The sequence below is a fragment of the Rousettus aegyptiacus genome, unplaced genomic scaffold (assembly GCF_014176215.1).
Source record: "Rousettus aegyptiacus isolate mRouAeg1 unplaced genomic scaffold, mRouAeg1.p scaffold_m13_p_2, whole genome shotgun sequence".
Classification (NCBI taxonomy): domain Eukaryota; kingdom Metazoa; phylum Chordata; class Mammalia; order Chiroptera; family Pteropodidae; genus Rousettus; species Rousettus aegyptiacus.
The window spans coordinates 134,006,210-134,022,061 of record NW_023416295.1 but is presented as its reverse complement, the minus strand read 5'-3'; the positions used below and the strand labels follow the sequence as shown (position 1 = coordinate 134,022,061).

At 37.8% G+C, this 15,852-nt stretch overlaps 1 protein-coding gene across 3 annotated transcripts in view; it reads left to right on the top strand.

Moving 5' to 3' along the window:
* ANO6 (anoctamin 6) overlaps positions 1-15,373 on the top strand; it is a 164,907-nt gene extending 149,534 nt beyond the window's left edge. For all 3 annotated transcript variants that reach the window (XM_016146447.2, XM_016146448.2, XM_016146445.2), the window contains 4 exons: positions 1,710-1,915; positions 5,694-5,896; positions 7,187-7,292; positions 12,114-15,373. In XM_016146447.2, the coding sequence (XP_016001933.2) occupies positions 1,710-1,915; positions 5,694-5,896; positions 7,187-7,292; positions 12,114-12,320 (722 nt within the window). In that variant the 3' untranslated portion in view covers positions 12,321-15,373. The remainder of the gene's footprint in view (positions 1-1,709; positions 1,916-5,693; positions 5,897-7,186; positions 7,293-12,113) is intronic.
* Positions 15,374-15,852: the final 479 nt, after the last annotated feature.

The window sequence follows — 15,852 nt, the reverse complement described above, 5'->3', positions numbered from 1 at the left end:
TTCTATTACCATAACATTATAATATACATTAATATCTCCTAGATCTGGTCCTATTTTTTTGGAATATCTAGTTTTCCTAATACTGTCAGTTCAAACATCCCTTCTCATTATTGTACTTGTGTATATTTCATAAAGAATTTTAGCATCGCTTTCAGCTTTTTTTCCTGAAATCTATTTGGGATTATTTACTAAACTTGTATTTAAATCCTAAAATATATTTTGGAGAATAAATTTGGTATGTCCCCAAATTAAGCAGACTTGAGTCTGCTTAAGAGTATGGTATACTGTACCATTCCTTCATCATTTGTTTTAAGTCAGTTACCATGTCTTAATATTTCTCACTAATTTATTTCTAAATAGTCTATGCTTTTGTTATAAACAGTACCTTTTCTTTTTTGGATTTTTGGGTTTATTGCTAACATAGCCCTAATTTCTGGCTCCTCTTGAATAATGAGATCTGGCAGCATTGGGCCCTCATTCCAACATAGCAACTGTGAGTGGTCCCTTTCTTTAGGACATGCACTTGCCAGTTTCCCACAGTTGACTGTACCCATTTCACTCAATTCTGTTACTTGCTGGGCTCCTCTGGTTGATAAGTTCATTTAGGGTTAGATGAGTCAGACACAGATGTTGACCTCACTGCTCGGTTCTTTTCTGCTGGCATCACCAACTCTGGTCCTTGCCTATCTGATTTCCCTAAACATGACCACTCCTGCCTGGCCTGTGGACCTGCCAGGTCCCTCCAGCCCTGTCTGCCCTTCTGTAACACACTCTGGCCTCTCAGACCAGAAGCACATGCCAGCTCCTCCTCCCTACCCACCTCCTCCACAGCCTTGGCCAGAGTGGTCTCTCCCCCTGGTCTAGCAGTAGCTTTACAGGGCTGTTCATTTTCTTTTCACCCACAGTCTTTGTTACATACCTGTGCTGGCTTACTTTAAAGGTCTGCCAGTTAGGAGGGGAAGATCTAAAACTGAAAAGTATAGTACAGTACAGTATAGTATACATGGTATGTAGAGTAGATGCCACATAAATTACAGAAAAGGAAGAAAAAGTCTTCTAAGCCATCACTTGAATCTTGACTCACTGTGACCGTGCGGCCTGCAGCAACTTCAAGATAAAAATTCCTAAAGGATTATATTTTGACTTAAGATACTTTTATCACATTTCTGTGATTTGTATAATATCATAGCACTTGCATTCACAGACTCCAGGGAGATTATTCATTTGCCTATTTTCGACATATTTCCTCCAACATTCTCTAAGCATGGTCTTCCCAAAGGTATATTTCTTATTTCTTTTTAACTTGCTAGATACATACATAATATTTTTTTGATCCTAAATTACGAATCATCTTCCAAGATTCTATTTCAACACTGAGAATGAATAATATGCTTAGGGTATCCCAAGATTATTTACCAGCAAATAGCTTTGGTTGATTAAAGATTTTTAAATATATTATTCCTGTTAAGTGTGTGTGTGTATATATGTATATATGAAAGAAACAATTTGTAATTCATCTTCTTCCCCCAAATCCCATATTTGTGTTTTGTTTGGATTCTCTCATTGTTGCACACTTATTACCACAGATGTCGGTTTTCTTTGAGGGTTAGTTTGTTGTTTGCCTTTGTCTTTCTTTACAAGAGTAAAGGAAAAAATGTTGTCCTTCCACCCATCTACCATCCTGTGATGTGTGTCCATTCCATTGACAGTTATTCAGTTTGGGTTCGTCACCTTATTTGTGGCCTCTTTTCCACTGGCCCCTCTGTTGGCCCTGGTGAACAATATATTGGAAATAAGAGTGGACGCATGGAAAATGACCACCCAGTATAGACGCATGGTGCCAGAAAAAGCCCAAGACATCGGAGCATGGCAGCCCATCATGCAAGGAATAGCAATTCTGGCTGTGGTGACCAATGTGAGTAAAACTTAGGCTTCACAGGGTACAGACCTTGAAAAGTCCAAAAAATGTATTAGCATTGCTACCTCTGGAATCAGATGTTTAGTATTTCTTAAAATGAAAGAAGGATGCCAAGACTATTAGCCATATAAGCAACATAGCTCTTATAACTGTAATTATTATTTTTAATGTATTTTGTTTGTAAGTCATGAAAAATAATCACAAAGTCAAGACATCTTACAGAGGCAATTGCTAAGAGTAATCATTATACTGTTGTTGCACTTTGGTAAAGTTTTTATTCAATAGACACATTGTAATAGTAATAACAGTAAGTACTCTTTTAATCCTCACATAACTATAAAAGGAGTTATCCAAAAGTGCTTTTATAATGGACATAGAAATCTATCCATTTAGAGGTTGAGGATCCTAAAATAACAGCTATCATTCCACCGTATTTTGCTACGTATTTCAAATTATCAACTTAAAGTAACTATTTAATGAAGTACAAACACTGTGCATTCCCAATCCTGTTATCTCCCTTGTCTCCTAGGGCAAAGGTTCTTCCAGGAGGTGGTTTAAGACAGGTCCCATGTCTCCCCCCACCCCTTTAGTCACTGCTAGCCACTCTCTGGTCATTAGCTAAGCAGCCTCATACCCTGCTTGTATCCCAGCTGTGAGGGAACAGAGCTCAGTTGTTTACAACCTTTATTAGGGACCTGTCCAAACAGTCAGTCTCTTTCACCCCCAACCTCACAGAGTCCAACATGCCAGCTCATCGGGACCTCCTGCCCTAGAAATACACTTACAACCAGGGCTATTTCCACTCATCTCATTCCCAAGCCATAGTCCCCAACAAAATGACATCCCAGTTTTAATTTCTTAAGCACTTGTAGAAACAGAACAGAATTCGGCAGTGCCTACGGGTCAGGCTCTTGGACAAGGGAAGCTGCTAAGCACTGCAGCTTGCCAGCCTTATGACCTATGGCCAGGCCTTAATACTTCAGAGCTCCATTTTATCATTTGTAAATTGATTCCCAATCACGTATTTTAAGATTATATAGCACAAAAGGTGGTTAGGGAATTCTTTGAGTTAATGCATGCAATGCATGGAGGCTGGTCCTCGAGGAATGTTAGCTGTGATTTTATCATTTCCATTACTCATCATCACCCACAGTGACTGTGTATAAACTTTGACAGGTATCTAAACCAGAGGCACAATAATTTTACAGCGGGTCACTGTCTGAACCATGGTTACAGTTTTATACAATAAAACAAGTTATCTGGAGGCCAACTGTCACCCCCAAGAACCCTCAATTTATCTGAATTGCATGCTGTCCCTCCTTTTTGGGAAAAGTTGCAAATCACACACACACACAAAAACTGCTAGGTTCTATCAGTTTCCGTTCAAATAGCCCACACTTTCAGTATCCACTGTGCTGTGAAATGAAGACTGATGTTCAGAAATAGGACAGTGAGGCCTTTCAAGTTCCATAGTCATAAAAGGATGAATCTGTCAAGTTCAATATGCTGTACAACACTAAGCAAGGCGGGAACGTGGACTCGTGTGCTTTAGGAAAATTCTCAGCAACGAGTTTGAAACTAAAAGGATTTTTGTTTGACCTTCAGCTAACCAGAAAATTCAATTGACTCATCCTCCCCATTCTTCAAGCATTCTGGTTTGATTGTGTCAGGCACCTTTTCCCTAGTACCCCCAGCCTGGCTCCAGGCCATTCACGCCGATAGAGTGTTGGTGTGTTTCCAGGGCTATTCGATGCTGTGTGCACATGCTCGTACCGCTCTTCGGTGCTACTGGTTCTTACCCAAGTAGCTTTTTTTTTTTTTTCCTTATACCTTAGGCTTCATTTTGTATACCCCAGGACTTGTTTCTATATTAGGATATGTTACAATTTTCAAGATCCAGGTCTTGTGTATGTTACCCTCTCACATACCTAATGCGTGCCTCCCCGATCTACTGTATGCAAGACAGGCTAACTTTACATGATAGGAGAATTTTTTAACTGTAGGAAGAAGAGAATAGCCACCAGGGATGAGAAGGGACATCAGGCAGGAGTTTGTTATAAAATCATTTTAAAGCTGCTGGTTCAATACGTAAGCCGAATTGACATTGTTGTATCATGCCAGAGCATCTGCTATTGAAGAACAGTTTTAATTTATTTTGATATAAATGGAAAATTATGTTTGGAACAGCATGGGAAATGGAGCACACTGCATTTATTTGTACTTTTGCAGGGTGTCTCAAAGCAGCTCAATTCAGGAAGAAAAAGTATCTTGTCAGAAAATGGAATTATCTTGTTAGAATTTTTGTAGCTTCGTAAAGCACATCTACAGGTGATTCTAGATAAAGCTGTAGTTCAGTAAAATGATAAAAAAAATTTAATGAAATCCGGAAAACTAAAATATTCTTGTTTTACACCACTGCCTATACACACACAGAAAAAATATTTTAAAGGAAATGACAGAGCTGGTTCCAGTGGGGGGGAATTTTGCAATAGAAAAGCCCCTTAGTTGTTTTTCTTGCTTTGCCTAAGATCTTGTTTGTTGGCTTGTGATCTGTGTCTAAATCATATGTTCAGATAAATACTATTAAAAATCATTTTGTACCAAAAACATGTCTGTTCTTCTGCCTCAATAAATGACTGAATCGTTTAGCTTTTACTTTTTCCTTCAAACCAATTTTGTACATTAGAGAACTTAAAGCCCAAATTACAGATCTTTAGAGAAAATTCATGTAATGCATAAGAGCTTTACATCCTAACAGATGTCTGTCAGCTCTGACTTAAAATGTACAATATATTCTTCTCTTGCTAATGATTATTTTAGGACATTTTTTTTAATCAAATTTGATCTGAGAATATCCATAAAGCTCTCATTTAAGATACATTTGACTCACATTTATTCCTTTAATCTGGGAACATACTAATTTGATAATCTATAATGTTCATTACTTTTGGAAGTTTAGAGGCTTAATTTAAACACTAGATCTAACAAAATAGACATCATTGCTTGACTGAGTGGATCAACCCAATATATTTTGCTACCTATATTTTATTAAAATTTAAAAATTACTGCTCTCTAATGAAGCAACATGTAAGTATATTCTGAGAGTTTAAATTCAGACTATGTATGGGTTGACTTGTCTAAACAAGATACTATAGAGAAAAAGTATAAATTTAAAGGCTGTTATTTACTTAGTTTAGATCAAGGAAAATACATTTTATGGAGCTTACGTTCTATTTTTAAGAGGCAAGTAATTTTTAAAAGTCGATTTTGTATTGCAAAGAAATTGTATAAACCCAGAATACTGACCTTAGTATTACATGTACACAAGGGCCTTCTACATCTGAATCAGAAAAGATTTAAATTATATTGAATAGAGCTTCAAGGTCGACTAAATTGTTACATTCTAATTTTTAAAAATATAACTTATGTATATGCAAGAAACTTCCAAGTTACAATACCCAAGTCTGCAGTTATTCTTACTGTACTTAAATGTAACAGACGACTATCAGGCCTTCACTTTTGAACTGCAGATAGACTTCTGGACATTTCTTAGAATCGACGACCAGAAGGAAACTATTCTACTTTAAAGCAGCTGCTCAAAGATTTTAGGCTATTCACTATCTATATCCGATTGTTAGTTAGGAGGAAAAGTTTCTGAACCATTAATTTAAAAAAAATAAAAAAACTGATGAAAATGTAATTCTGGCATGCTAGATAACCATAGCTGTGAAGGCCCTAAATTAATGTCCCCTTTCTTGTTTTCCTCCCAACACAGGCCATGATCATTGCTTTCACGTCAGACATGATCCCCCGCCTGGTGTATTACTGGTCCTTTTCCATCCCTCCTTATGGGGACCACACCCATCACACCATGGAGGGATACATCAACAATACTCTCTCCTACTTTAGTGTCGCGGACTTTAAAAACAGAAGCAAGGCAAATCTGGACTCTGGGCCTGGTGGTCATGCCATGTGCAGGCAAGTTCTGCTTACGTGTTTTCAAATGCACTTCATCTTTTAAAGGACTTTTATTGTAATATAATTCTATTTGACATCATTTAAGTAAAATTGCTAGAGACATTTTTTTTTCCCAGCTTTCTTTTCAATCGATCTTAAAAAAAGGGTAAGATACAAAAGTAATACACACTAGGATTAGAGCTTTCAAACCAAACCATAAAGCAAGATTTAAAGTTGAGAGTTTCAAATGATTACAGGTAGACCAATCCAGGAGAAAAGTTTTATATCTTAGAAATGAGGAAATTCTAAGAGTTCCAAAAAGCAAGATAATTGAGTTGTTATGACTAATGTGTTATTCAAGCACAACCTGACAACATTGAATGATGACAAGCTAGCACCCTCACTTAAAGGAAACAAAGATAAGAACTGTGAATACCCCAGCCTAGCCAACAGTATTCTCTAAAGGTATTACAAAGCTCTGTGCAGTGATTTTTAATGGCTGGTAAGATCAACTGTAGACAGTATACATCAACTAAATTACCAATTGAAAGTTTGTTGACCACAGTTCTTTGAGTTTTTTTGTTGTTCAATGGAGTCTTAAACCTAAAAGAGGCTTTAAAATTCATTTAGATCAACTCCTCAAAGCTTTCTGATTCAAATTCTCAACAATACAACCAAAAAAACAGAAATAAGCCCCAAATAAATGTTTCAAAGTGACACATAGTAGAGCCTCTTCAGAATCTCACACTGAATCTGTTTACTTTTACTTTGCATAATTCTAAAAGTAATTAAATTCTTCTAGATCTAACAGGTTACAGGCAGAAAATTTGAGAGGTGCTACCTGAGGGAGAAACACTAACAGCAGTAGCACATGACATCTGATAACAGGAAATTAGTAAGAAAATTATAAACATATATTATTCTCTGTAGGCAGAGAGAGTCCCATAGCTGAAGTGAACCATGATGACACCATGATATAAATTTATAAATACAATTCTGAAAATATGCTAAATTGTTTGTTATTATCTTGAGAAAGCAGGGCTAAAACTACCAAAAATTTTAAGATATTTTTGTTCTCTTTTTACAAAGATGGAATCTGTGATTACCATCATTTTCCTCTTGTGCATTAAATGAAGTACTACTGGAATAGTTATTTGAGTTTTGTTACCAAATTAAACCTCTGGGAGAAAATTTATATAATGCCCGATTTAAAAGCATTGCATTGAATATGACCTCTTTTCAAATGGGACCTCGTTTACAGTCATTGATCAAGAAGAATTATCTCCTGACCTGCCTTGATTTCGTTTCCAGGTATCGTGATTTCCGGTACCCTCCAGGACACCCACAACAATATAAACACAACATCTACTACTGGCATGTGATCGCAGCCAAGCTGGCTTTTATCATTGTCATGGAGGTAAGGAGAAGTATACGTACTTGGAAATAGTTTATAAGGCAGGATATTTGAAGATCCTTTGTTAGCTTTAAGTGTTGCCAACTCTGACTTAAAATGTACAATGCATTCTTTTCTCTTGCTAATGATTATTTTAGGATTTTTATTAATCAGATTTGATCTGAGAACACACGTAAAGCTCTCATTAATTAAATGAAGTTGCTTACGTGTGTTAAAAGCGTGTTATATGCTAAGGAGATTCAGTTCTTTTCAATTCAGCATTAATTGAATGCCTTTGGGGAGGGAGCACTCAGCTACATATTAGGCTGAGAAGGGACTTATTTAAGATGAATAAGATGTGACCTCTGACCTGGAGTAACTTTTATTGCTATAATAGTTTTATTTGTATTATTTTTATTGATTTTTATAATATACCTTCTTACAATAGTTTTATATACCTAAAATTAATCAGCTCTGAAAAATGATGAAGGCACCTATAAATTTGAAATTGATCTAGCCAACTTCTTACGCTGAGTGAATAACTACTACCAAATTCCAGAACCTCAGAAGCTGCTTGATTGGTGTGGTCAGTTAGGATTACATTTAGCTGCAAGAAATAGAAAACCGTCTACAGTAGCTTAAATAAATAAGGGTTGATTTTTCTCACATAAAGTTCACTAGAAGTAGGTGATTACTCCTAAATCTGTTCCATCTCACTGATATAAGGATTGTGTCTCTGATTTTCTCTCATTGCGTGTCATGTTATGGTTACATTATGAGCGCTGCAATTCCCAATAACGTGTTTATGTTTGAGGTGAGAAGAAGGAAAAGGGAGATGCTAGCCATACCTGTTTCTTTCTGTCAGGAAAGAAAATGCTCTGTCAGAACCCACCCCCACTCCAAGCAGACTTCCATCTCATCCTAGAACTACAGCACATGGTTCCTCCTAGAGATATTTGGTTTCTCTGAATAAAATCAGAATCTGTTAGCAAGAAAGAAGTGGGATAGGCTACCTGGCTTTGATAATTTTTCTAGTATTTTTTAATAGCTACCACACACTAATGGAAGAAGAAAGTAATTTATCATTAACTCACCATCATAAGTGGATTCTTAAAGCACAGTATCTGATATATTAGCAAGAGTCATTATATTAAAATGTGTTCTTGCCAAAGTGTTTAGACTTTTGCTTTTGATATGGTAGACTAGACACTGTGAGGGGCCATCTCACTACAAAACATTTAGAATTAGCTTTAAACATTTCCTTTGCGTTTCTGAGCTCACTAAAAGGGAGGAGAATATACAAAGAGGGGAAAACAGGTGATGGGCCAAAGTTGAGTAGTAGGCAGTGAGCACCCCTGAGGTTCACGAGTGCTCTGAGGACAAGTGCTGGCATCATCGCCTCCGTCTAAAAGCTCAAGGAGTCAAGGCTTGAGTCAGAAGCAAGGCGGAAGAGCTGAGCTTGAGACTCTTAGATTCAGCCAGGACCCCGAAAAGGGCTAAATGTGTCCCAGAGCAGGAGGAAAAGCATATCTTTTCTGGAGAAAAGTGTCTTCAATTTAGATCCCAGGTTTTCTCAGATTTTGCAATAATCAAATATGAGCTTACAATCAAAGATCAACAATGACAGGGGTGGGGGCAACATGGGTGAGATTCAGCCAGAAAAAAACAACTGATTTGGAACCTAAATAACTTCAAGACTTTGAATTATCACATAAGGAATGTAAATTAACTGTACGTAAAAATGTTGAAACAAATAGTCAAAACTGAGCAAACAGTAAGAAACTAAAAAAAGTTACAAGGCAATTTTGAAAAATAGAACTTCTAGAAATGAAAAATTAACATATGGATTAAACAAATTTGAGCAAATTTGAGAATTAGTGAATTAGAAGATGAGTCTGAAAAAGAGGTTGTGATATGCAAGACACAGTAAAAAGGACTAATTTTCAAAAAAATCGTACAAGAAAAAAATGGGTAATGGAAGAGAGGTAACATTTGATGAGTTATTGGCTAAAAATTTTTCAAAATAAATGAAAGACATCTGTTCAGAGAACAGAAAGCACACCAAAACAAAAATGTTAAGCAAAGCAGATAAAGAAATCCACGTGTACATTATAAGGAAAATGCAGCACCCCAAAAACAAGATTTTAAGAGTAACCAGAGGAAGAAGACGGATGACTGAAAAATAAAATTAAAAGTTGAATGAGAGTAGAGTTTTTAACAGCAACATAGAAGCCAGAAGAGTAGTATGATATTTTCAAAATGCTAAAGAAGGTAACTGTAAACCTAGGATTATTAAACTTTGAGGAACTGAAAAATCTTTCCACGATGAAAACACCAGGCCTTACGGTTTTATGGGAGAGTGATACCAAACTTTATAGAACATTTTTTTCAATCTTAAGCAAACTCCTTCAGAGATCAGAAAAGAAAGGGAACTATTCTCCCACTCTTTCGATCCTAAAATCACACAAGAATAGAAAGGAAAATTATAAGCCAATCTCACTCCTTAGATAGATGCACAAGTATTTTTTAAATGTGCAGACTGTTTTTAAAAGATGACATCATACCACGTTGACTTTATCACAGAAATGCAAAGGTAGTATAACAGAAAATCCACTTATCTGTAAATATTAATTACCTCAGAAATAGATGGGGGGAAAAAAACCCTTTCCTACAACATGACTTTTGTCTCTTTACTATGTAATTTCCATCATCTAAATACTCTGATCTCTCTCATCTCAATATCCTCCACCCTCACATTACCTAACTTATCAGAAACATTTGACACAGCTCATCGCCCTCTCTTCCTTGAAATTCCTCCTGCCCTGCCTCGTTGTTTGCTTTTCTGTCCACCTCCCTAGGTGGTCTCAGTTTCTTTGCCAGCCCCTTCTCTTCTCCTTAATGATCCTGGGACCTGATTCCTTTCTCTCTAGTCACAGCCCTGGTGATCTCATGCAGTACATTGACTTTAAATGCCATCTACATGCCAATGACTCACAAATGGATAGCTCCAAAACACCTCTCTTCTGAACTCAGCCCGTGACTCCAACTACTTACTTGAACTTTCTATTTGGATATCTAGCAGATATCTCAAATGTACTGCCTCAAATTCCCATGTTCGCTTAAATTCACTTTCAGTGTTCTCCCCACCCTGCCCCGAATCTGTTCCGTCCATAGTCGGTCTTCCCGTTCTCGGTTCCACCGCCCCAGTTGCTCAGGACAGAACGCTTAGAACCTTGTTTTCTCTCCCCCACTTGCCCTACGTCCAGTCCAGTCCCGTTGGCTTTTTCATATATATGACCACTTTTTTTTTTTTTTTTTTACCAACTATTTCTACCACTGGTCACAGGCACCATCATTTCTTGCCTGAATTTGGGCAACAGTCTTCTATCTGGGCTTTCCATTGTCTTCATGTCTCAAAGTAAAAGCCAAAGTCCTTACAATGACATACAAGGCCTTATGCACCTGGCCACACTTTGTCACCTCTCTGATGCCACTTCTCCTTGCTCACTTCACTGCAGCCTTGCCACTCCTGGACCACATCCTGCCAGCTTCCACTGTACAGACTTTGCATTGACTCTTCCCTTTGCCTAGAGTGTCTGTCCTGATATCTGCATGGCTGATTCTTTCACCTCCTTCAAGTCTGTTCAATGAGGCATATCCAAGCTAATCCATATAAGATTTATTTTAAATTCACTTCTCACCGTAATACTCACCATAACTCTTACTCTGCTTTACTGTTTTCCCATAGTTCTTATCACTTCTTAACACCATGTATAATTTGTTTTTAATTATCTTTATTGCATATTATATCCATCGCCTTGCTAGATTGGGAATTTTTGAATATTGAATAAATAGATGTTCAACCTCATTAGTCATCAAATAAATGCTAAGCAAGACCAAAGCGAAAGTTTATTTCTTAATAACTATGTTGGTTTAAAAAAAAAAAAAGTCTGCTAACAAGTGCTGGCAAGGCTGCAGAGCAACTGAAACGATCATATACCCCTGGTAGGAATGTGAGCCGGTATAACTGCCTTGGGAAGTACTGTGTTGCTGCCTGGTAAAATCGAACATTCATGTTCTCCTAATGTGTTTAAAAACCACCCCTGGTAAAACAGAATAGATTTCGTGGCAGCGCCACTCTTAAGTGCACATTCTTGAGAATCTCACAGATACGCTCCAGAGTCCAAGGGCAAGACCATTCCCAGCATCACTGCGTCTAATACAAAAACTAGAAACAAGCCCAATACCTTTTGAGAGTGGAATAAATGATAGTGTATTCAAACAGTGGAATGTTATGCAGAAGTGAAAATAAATAGACCATAGTTATTCACAATAACCTTGATAAATCTTAGAAACTAGTTCTGAATTAAAAAAAAAAAGTTTTTTTAAACACTGTATATGATGTCATGCTATAAGCTTTATAAAGGTCCAATCAAGCAAGACTAAACAACATTATTTTGGGATATATACATATTTTAAAGATTTTTTCAAAAGTAAAAGAAAATTATATAATTGCACAGATGAGCATGTTTGCCTTTGGGGAGGAGGCTTGGGAATGGAATGAGATAGGAAAGGAACACACAAAAAACTACAGCATTGTCAGTGTCGTGGTATTATAGATATTATATTTTTTTCTACATATCAAATACTGTTCTTGAAATATATAAAGTAACAAAACGTAGCTGCTTGGCAGAGCCACATCATGGTGGGAGAGATTGGATGTACACGTAGAATGCCCAACACCTTGCCCACCACATTGCCGCAACGATCAGCAAAAATAAATGAAAGGAATTATTTTCCCCTCCGTGTCTTTTTGATTGACTTTTTTCTTCTTCTCTCCTTCAGCATGTCATCTACTCTGTGAAATTTTTCATTTCCTATGCAATTCCAGACGTATCAAAAAGTACGAAGAGCAAGATCAAGAGAGAAAAATACTTAACTCAAAAGCTTCTTCATGAGAATCACCTCAAAGATATGACAAAAACTATGGAGGTCATAGCTGAGAGGATGGTAGAAGCAGTAGATAACAATTTACGACCAAAATCAGAATAAGAGCTTTATGTTCTGAGAAGCACTTTAGAGAATTTAGCTCTGTCAAAAAATGTTATGAATCTCTAATGAGAATGTTTAAGCTCAGTCACTTTGGCAAATATGAGTGTTAACTATTGCCATTTTCATGTAGATTATTTTTCAGTTTCAGCTAGTGATGCAGGAACTGGAAAATGTAAAATTTAGATCAAGAAGAACATAAAACTAATCACGTGGAAAACCTAAAACGTTACCTTTGATAAATTGGAATTTCACTATCACAGAAAAAGTCTCTTAATGTGCTTAAAAACCACGCCTTCTAAAGCAGGATGGATTTTTTTTTCCTCCCATTTGATTGCCTTCATTCATTTCTGTTCTCAAGCGCATGGTCTTTATTTTTAAGTAGTGTTTCATTTCTTCACTTTGCCAGATTGTTCCAGAATTGTCTTTCCCTTACAGTATCATCATTAAAGACAAGACATGATAGCTTTTGCATGGTTAAACAATGCTAACTCAGAACTCAGTCTGAATGCTGGATTAAGTGGCAAATAGACTGAAGAATTCACGATACTGAGGTGTACTATCACAGCTCCACAGAAAAGGAAACCTCAGTTAACAGGAAATAGTTTGTCTTTATTCTGGCTTACCTTTCCATCTCAAAGAAATACTGTTAATGGATTGGAATAAAAATCGCAAGGAACTGAAGCATATCTGTGCTAATCCACAGCAACACCTTTCATCTTCTAGGAGCTGTCCTAGAATGTTCTGTGCCTAATCAATGTTGAATGCTTTGCAACTCTCAAGGTTACAGATTCAAATAGAACTGTAACTCCTATTGAGCAAGTAAATTAATTTACCTCTTCTAAAGAGGTGTGGTTTCTTAAAAAAAAAAAAAAGTGATTAACATTACATTTCTATCAACATAATGGTCTGGAGAAGATAAAGCTCATCAACTTCCTACCAGTTGCCCTTTATTCATTAGCTGCAGGAAGTACAGTATTACAAATCATGAGCACCATTGCAAGTGGCTCACTATATGGCCATCCTGACGTGACTGACGTGCACAGTGAAGAGAACACTAAGTGCCCCAGCCTTGAGCCGCATTGTGTTCCTGTGTAGGGGGCGCCTTTCAGCAGGGATTCTGCATGTCCAGGTGATTAGCATACCAAAGCATCCGCCACAAGTAACTCTTTGCACCCTCCATTCTCCTGTGCCCAGCCCAGTAACTCGTTTGTAATTGCATCTTTGCACCAGTGGAGCATTTGTGGGGAAGGAGGAGGAGAGACCCAGGTTATTCCCAATCAAGAAAAGAGACTTTGGATTTGATTTGAGCTTCTAGCCTCCCTAAGGCCAATCAGGCATTAAGGTAAGAAAAGGAAATGGTTTTGGCCACAAACTCTGCCATCAGCTGGAGGTAACTTCCTGCTGAACTTCTGCACTATGCATATCTTGCCCTTGATTTGTTCAGCTCAGCAGTCTTTACAGCGCTTTACTGCCTTTCAGGTGCTAGAGCCTCCGGTAAGCACTGGAGACGACACAGGTCCGGACCCCTCACCCTTGACTGGTAATATAGGGCAGTGCTGGGTGCAGGAGAGGGGGTCTGGCACCAGGATCTTGCTAAATGGGCCACCACCCACTGGGATGCTGCTAAATGTCCAGGTGCAACAGGAGCCAAGCCAATCAGAACCCCAGCAATAAAGGAAAAGGAAACATGTTTAGTGAGCAGACTTAGAGGCCTATTAAAATAGAGTGGCCTAACTCCAGATCACAATTCTAAATGCCTGCCATGAATGGTAAAAGAAAAAAAAAACAGTATTTATGTCAGATTCATCAAAACATTATCTGGACTTTTGAATTCTCCCAATGGATCAGAGACAACATTTTACTAGCTTTCTTGGTAATGCTAACGAGGCTCAGAAAGTGCTTGCAACAGTCCACGTGAGGTGTGACTGCACCGGGAATGAGAAGTGAATTTCTTCCCAGTGGGGAAAAGCTTTTAATTCTGCCCAGCCTAGACAGGGTGCCACTCTTCCCTTCCCCGCTCACCTGTGATACTGCTCTTGGAAGCGGTGTCGGCGCCTCTCATATTACCTCTTCTATCCTCTGAACTGTATGATTATCTCCTACTATTAGATTTGGCAATTACCCAGGGCTTATGGAAGCATAGAAAAGGAAATGTGTTTGCCTTATCCCCTTGTATATGAGACATGACTTTAAAAGAATTGTGCATTTATGTTTTCATAAATCACTTTCCATAAATTGCCTTCATGGTCTAAGATGTGCTTCTGTGAAGAGGCAGGGAAAAACCCTCTCCCTTTTGAAAGGCAGCAGATATGTTGTATGACAGTGCCAGTGTTCGCCAAACAGCTAAGATATAGTGGGGACCCAGGGTTACCTGTGACACTGACAGTGTTAATGTAAGTCTAGTGCTGACTCGGTGGTGAAGGAAAACGTGGGGCTGTCTGCAGCAGCCATGGACTGGATCTGTAAACGTACCCAGAGGCAGCGCCCCTGGAAAAATGGATGGGTGTCGCAGTGGACCTGTGAAGGGAAAATCTGACCCCAGAACTGCCCAGTGTGTTAACCACTAGAGAAATTTTCATTTTGTATCCTTTTGGTAATGCCTGTGAATTTTAGTGGATTGAAGCATTAGACCAAAATACTCAGGGGATTTTTCTTTAAATATCCCTCAGCTATTTTAGTTATGTCAATAGAAAGGGAAAGCTGTCGTTTTTGTTTGAAAACTAAACAAGGCCACCTTGTAAACTGTCGCCAAAGTCCTCCCTTTTAATTGCACCTGCGTCTTGAATTTCAGAAAACATTAATTCATAATAGGGGGGCAGAATGTGCTCTGTTCTTGAAACATTTCTTGTACCATTTTGTCATGTTTGTATTATATTTTAAGATGTTTGAAAAGTCTAAATGTATTAGTAGCTTAACTAAAGTAAAACTGAAATATTCATAAATATTCATACACTGTGGCATAAGATGTAAAGTTTGTAATGTTTTGTGATTTCTGTGCATTTTAATATCCTTTTATAATTATGAGCATTTTAATAAAATTATTTTAAAAACAATACTGTGGTTACTCTATTTAATGGTCTTAAAATTTTTAAGAAAGAGCAAATATATATCTGCTATTTACCAGTTATGTATAACTCAGGTAACAAATGTGCACTTTTGTATAGATTATAGCTAAAATTGTATTTTTTTCACAGCTTACACTTACTTTGAAACGTGGTTTTTCTAGGAAAAATTGAGGGTGGGGATTCAGCCGGTGCTGCTGTGTACAGTTGTGATTGAGCCCTACACAGGGCGCCAAGCCTGGGGACCAGGTGGAAGATGAAAACTAGCTCACCTCTGCTCACCAGGCCAGGTGCTCCAGTGTCCAGCTGCATCAGCTAGGAGGCGGAAGTGTTAAATTACATAAAGACGGCTTCTACTAGCTACAAACCATGATCGCAGGGGCATGCCACCCAGAGAGGGCAAGTCTCTGTGAGTCACAGGAAGGCTGTTTGGACCTGCCATGGCCCCGGGTGCAGAAAGGAGAAATTAT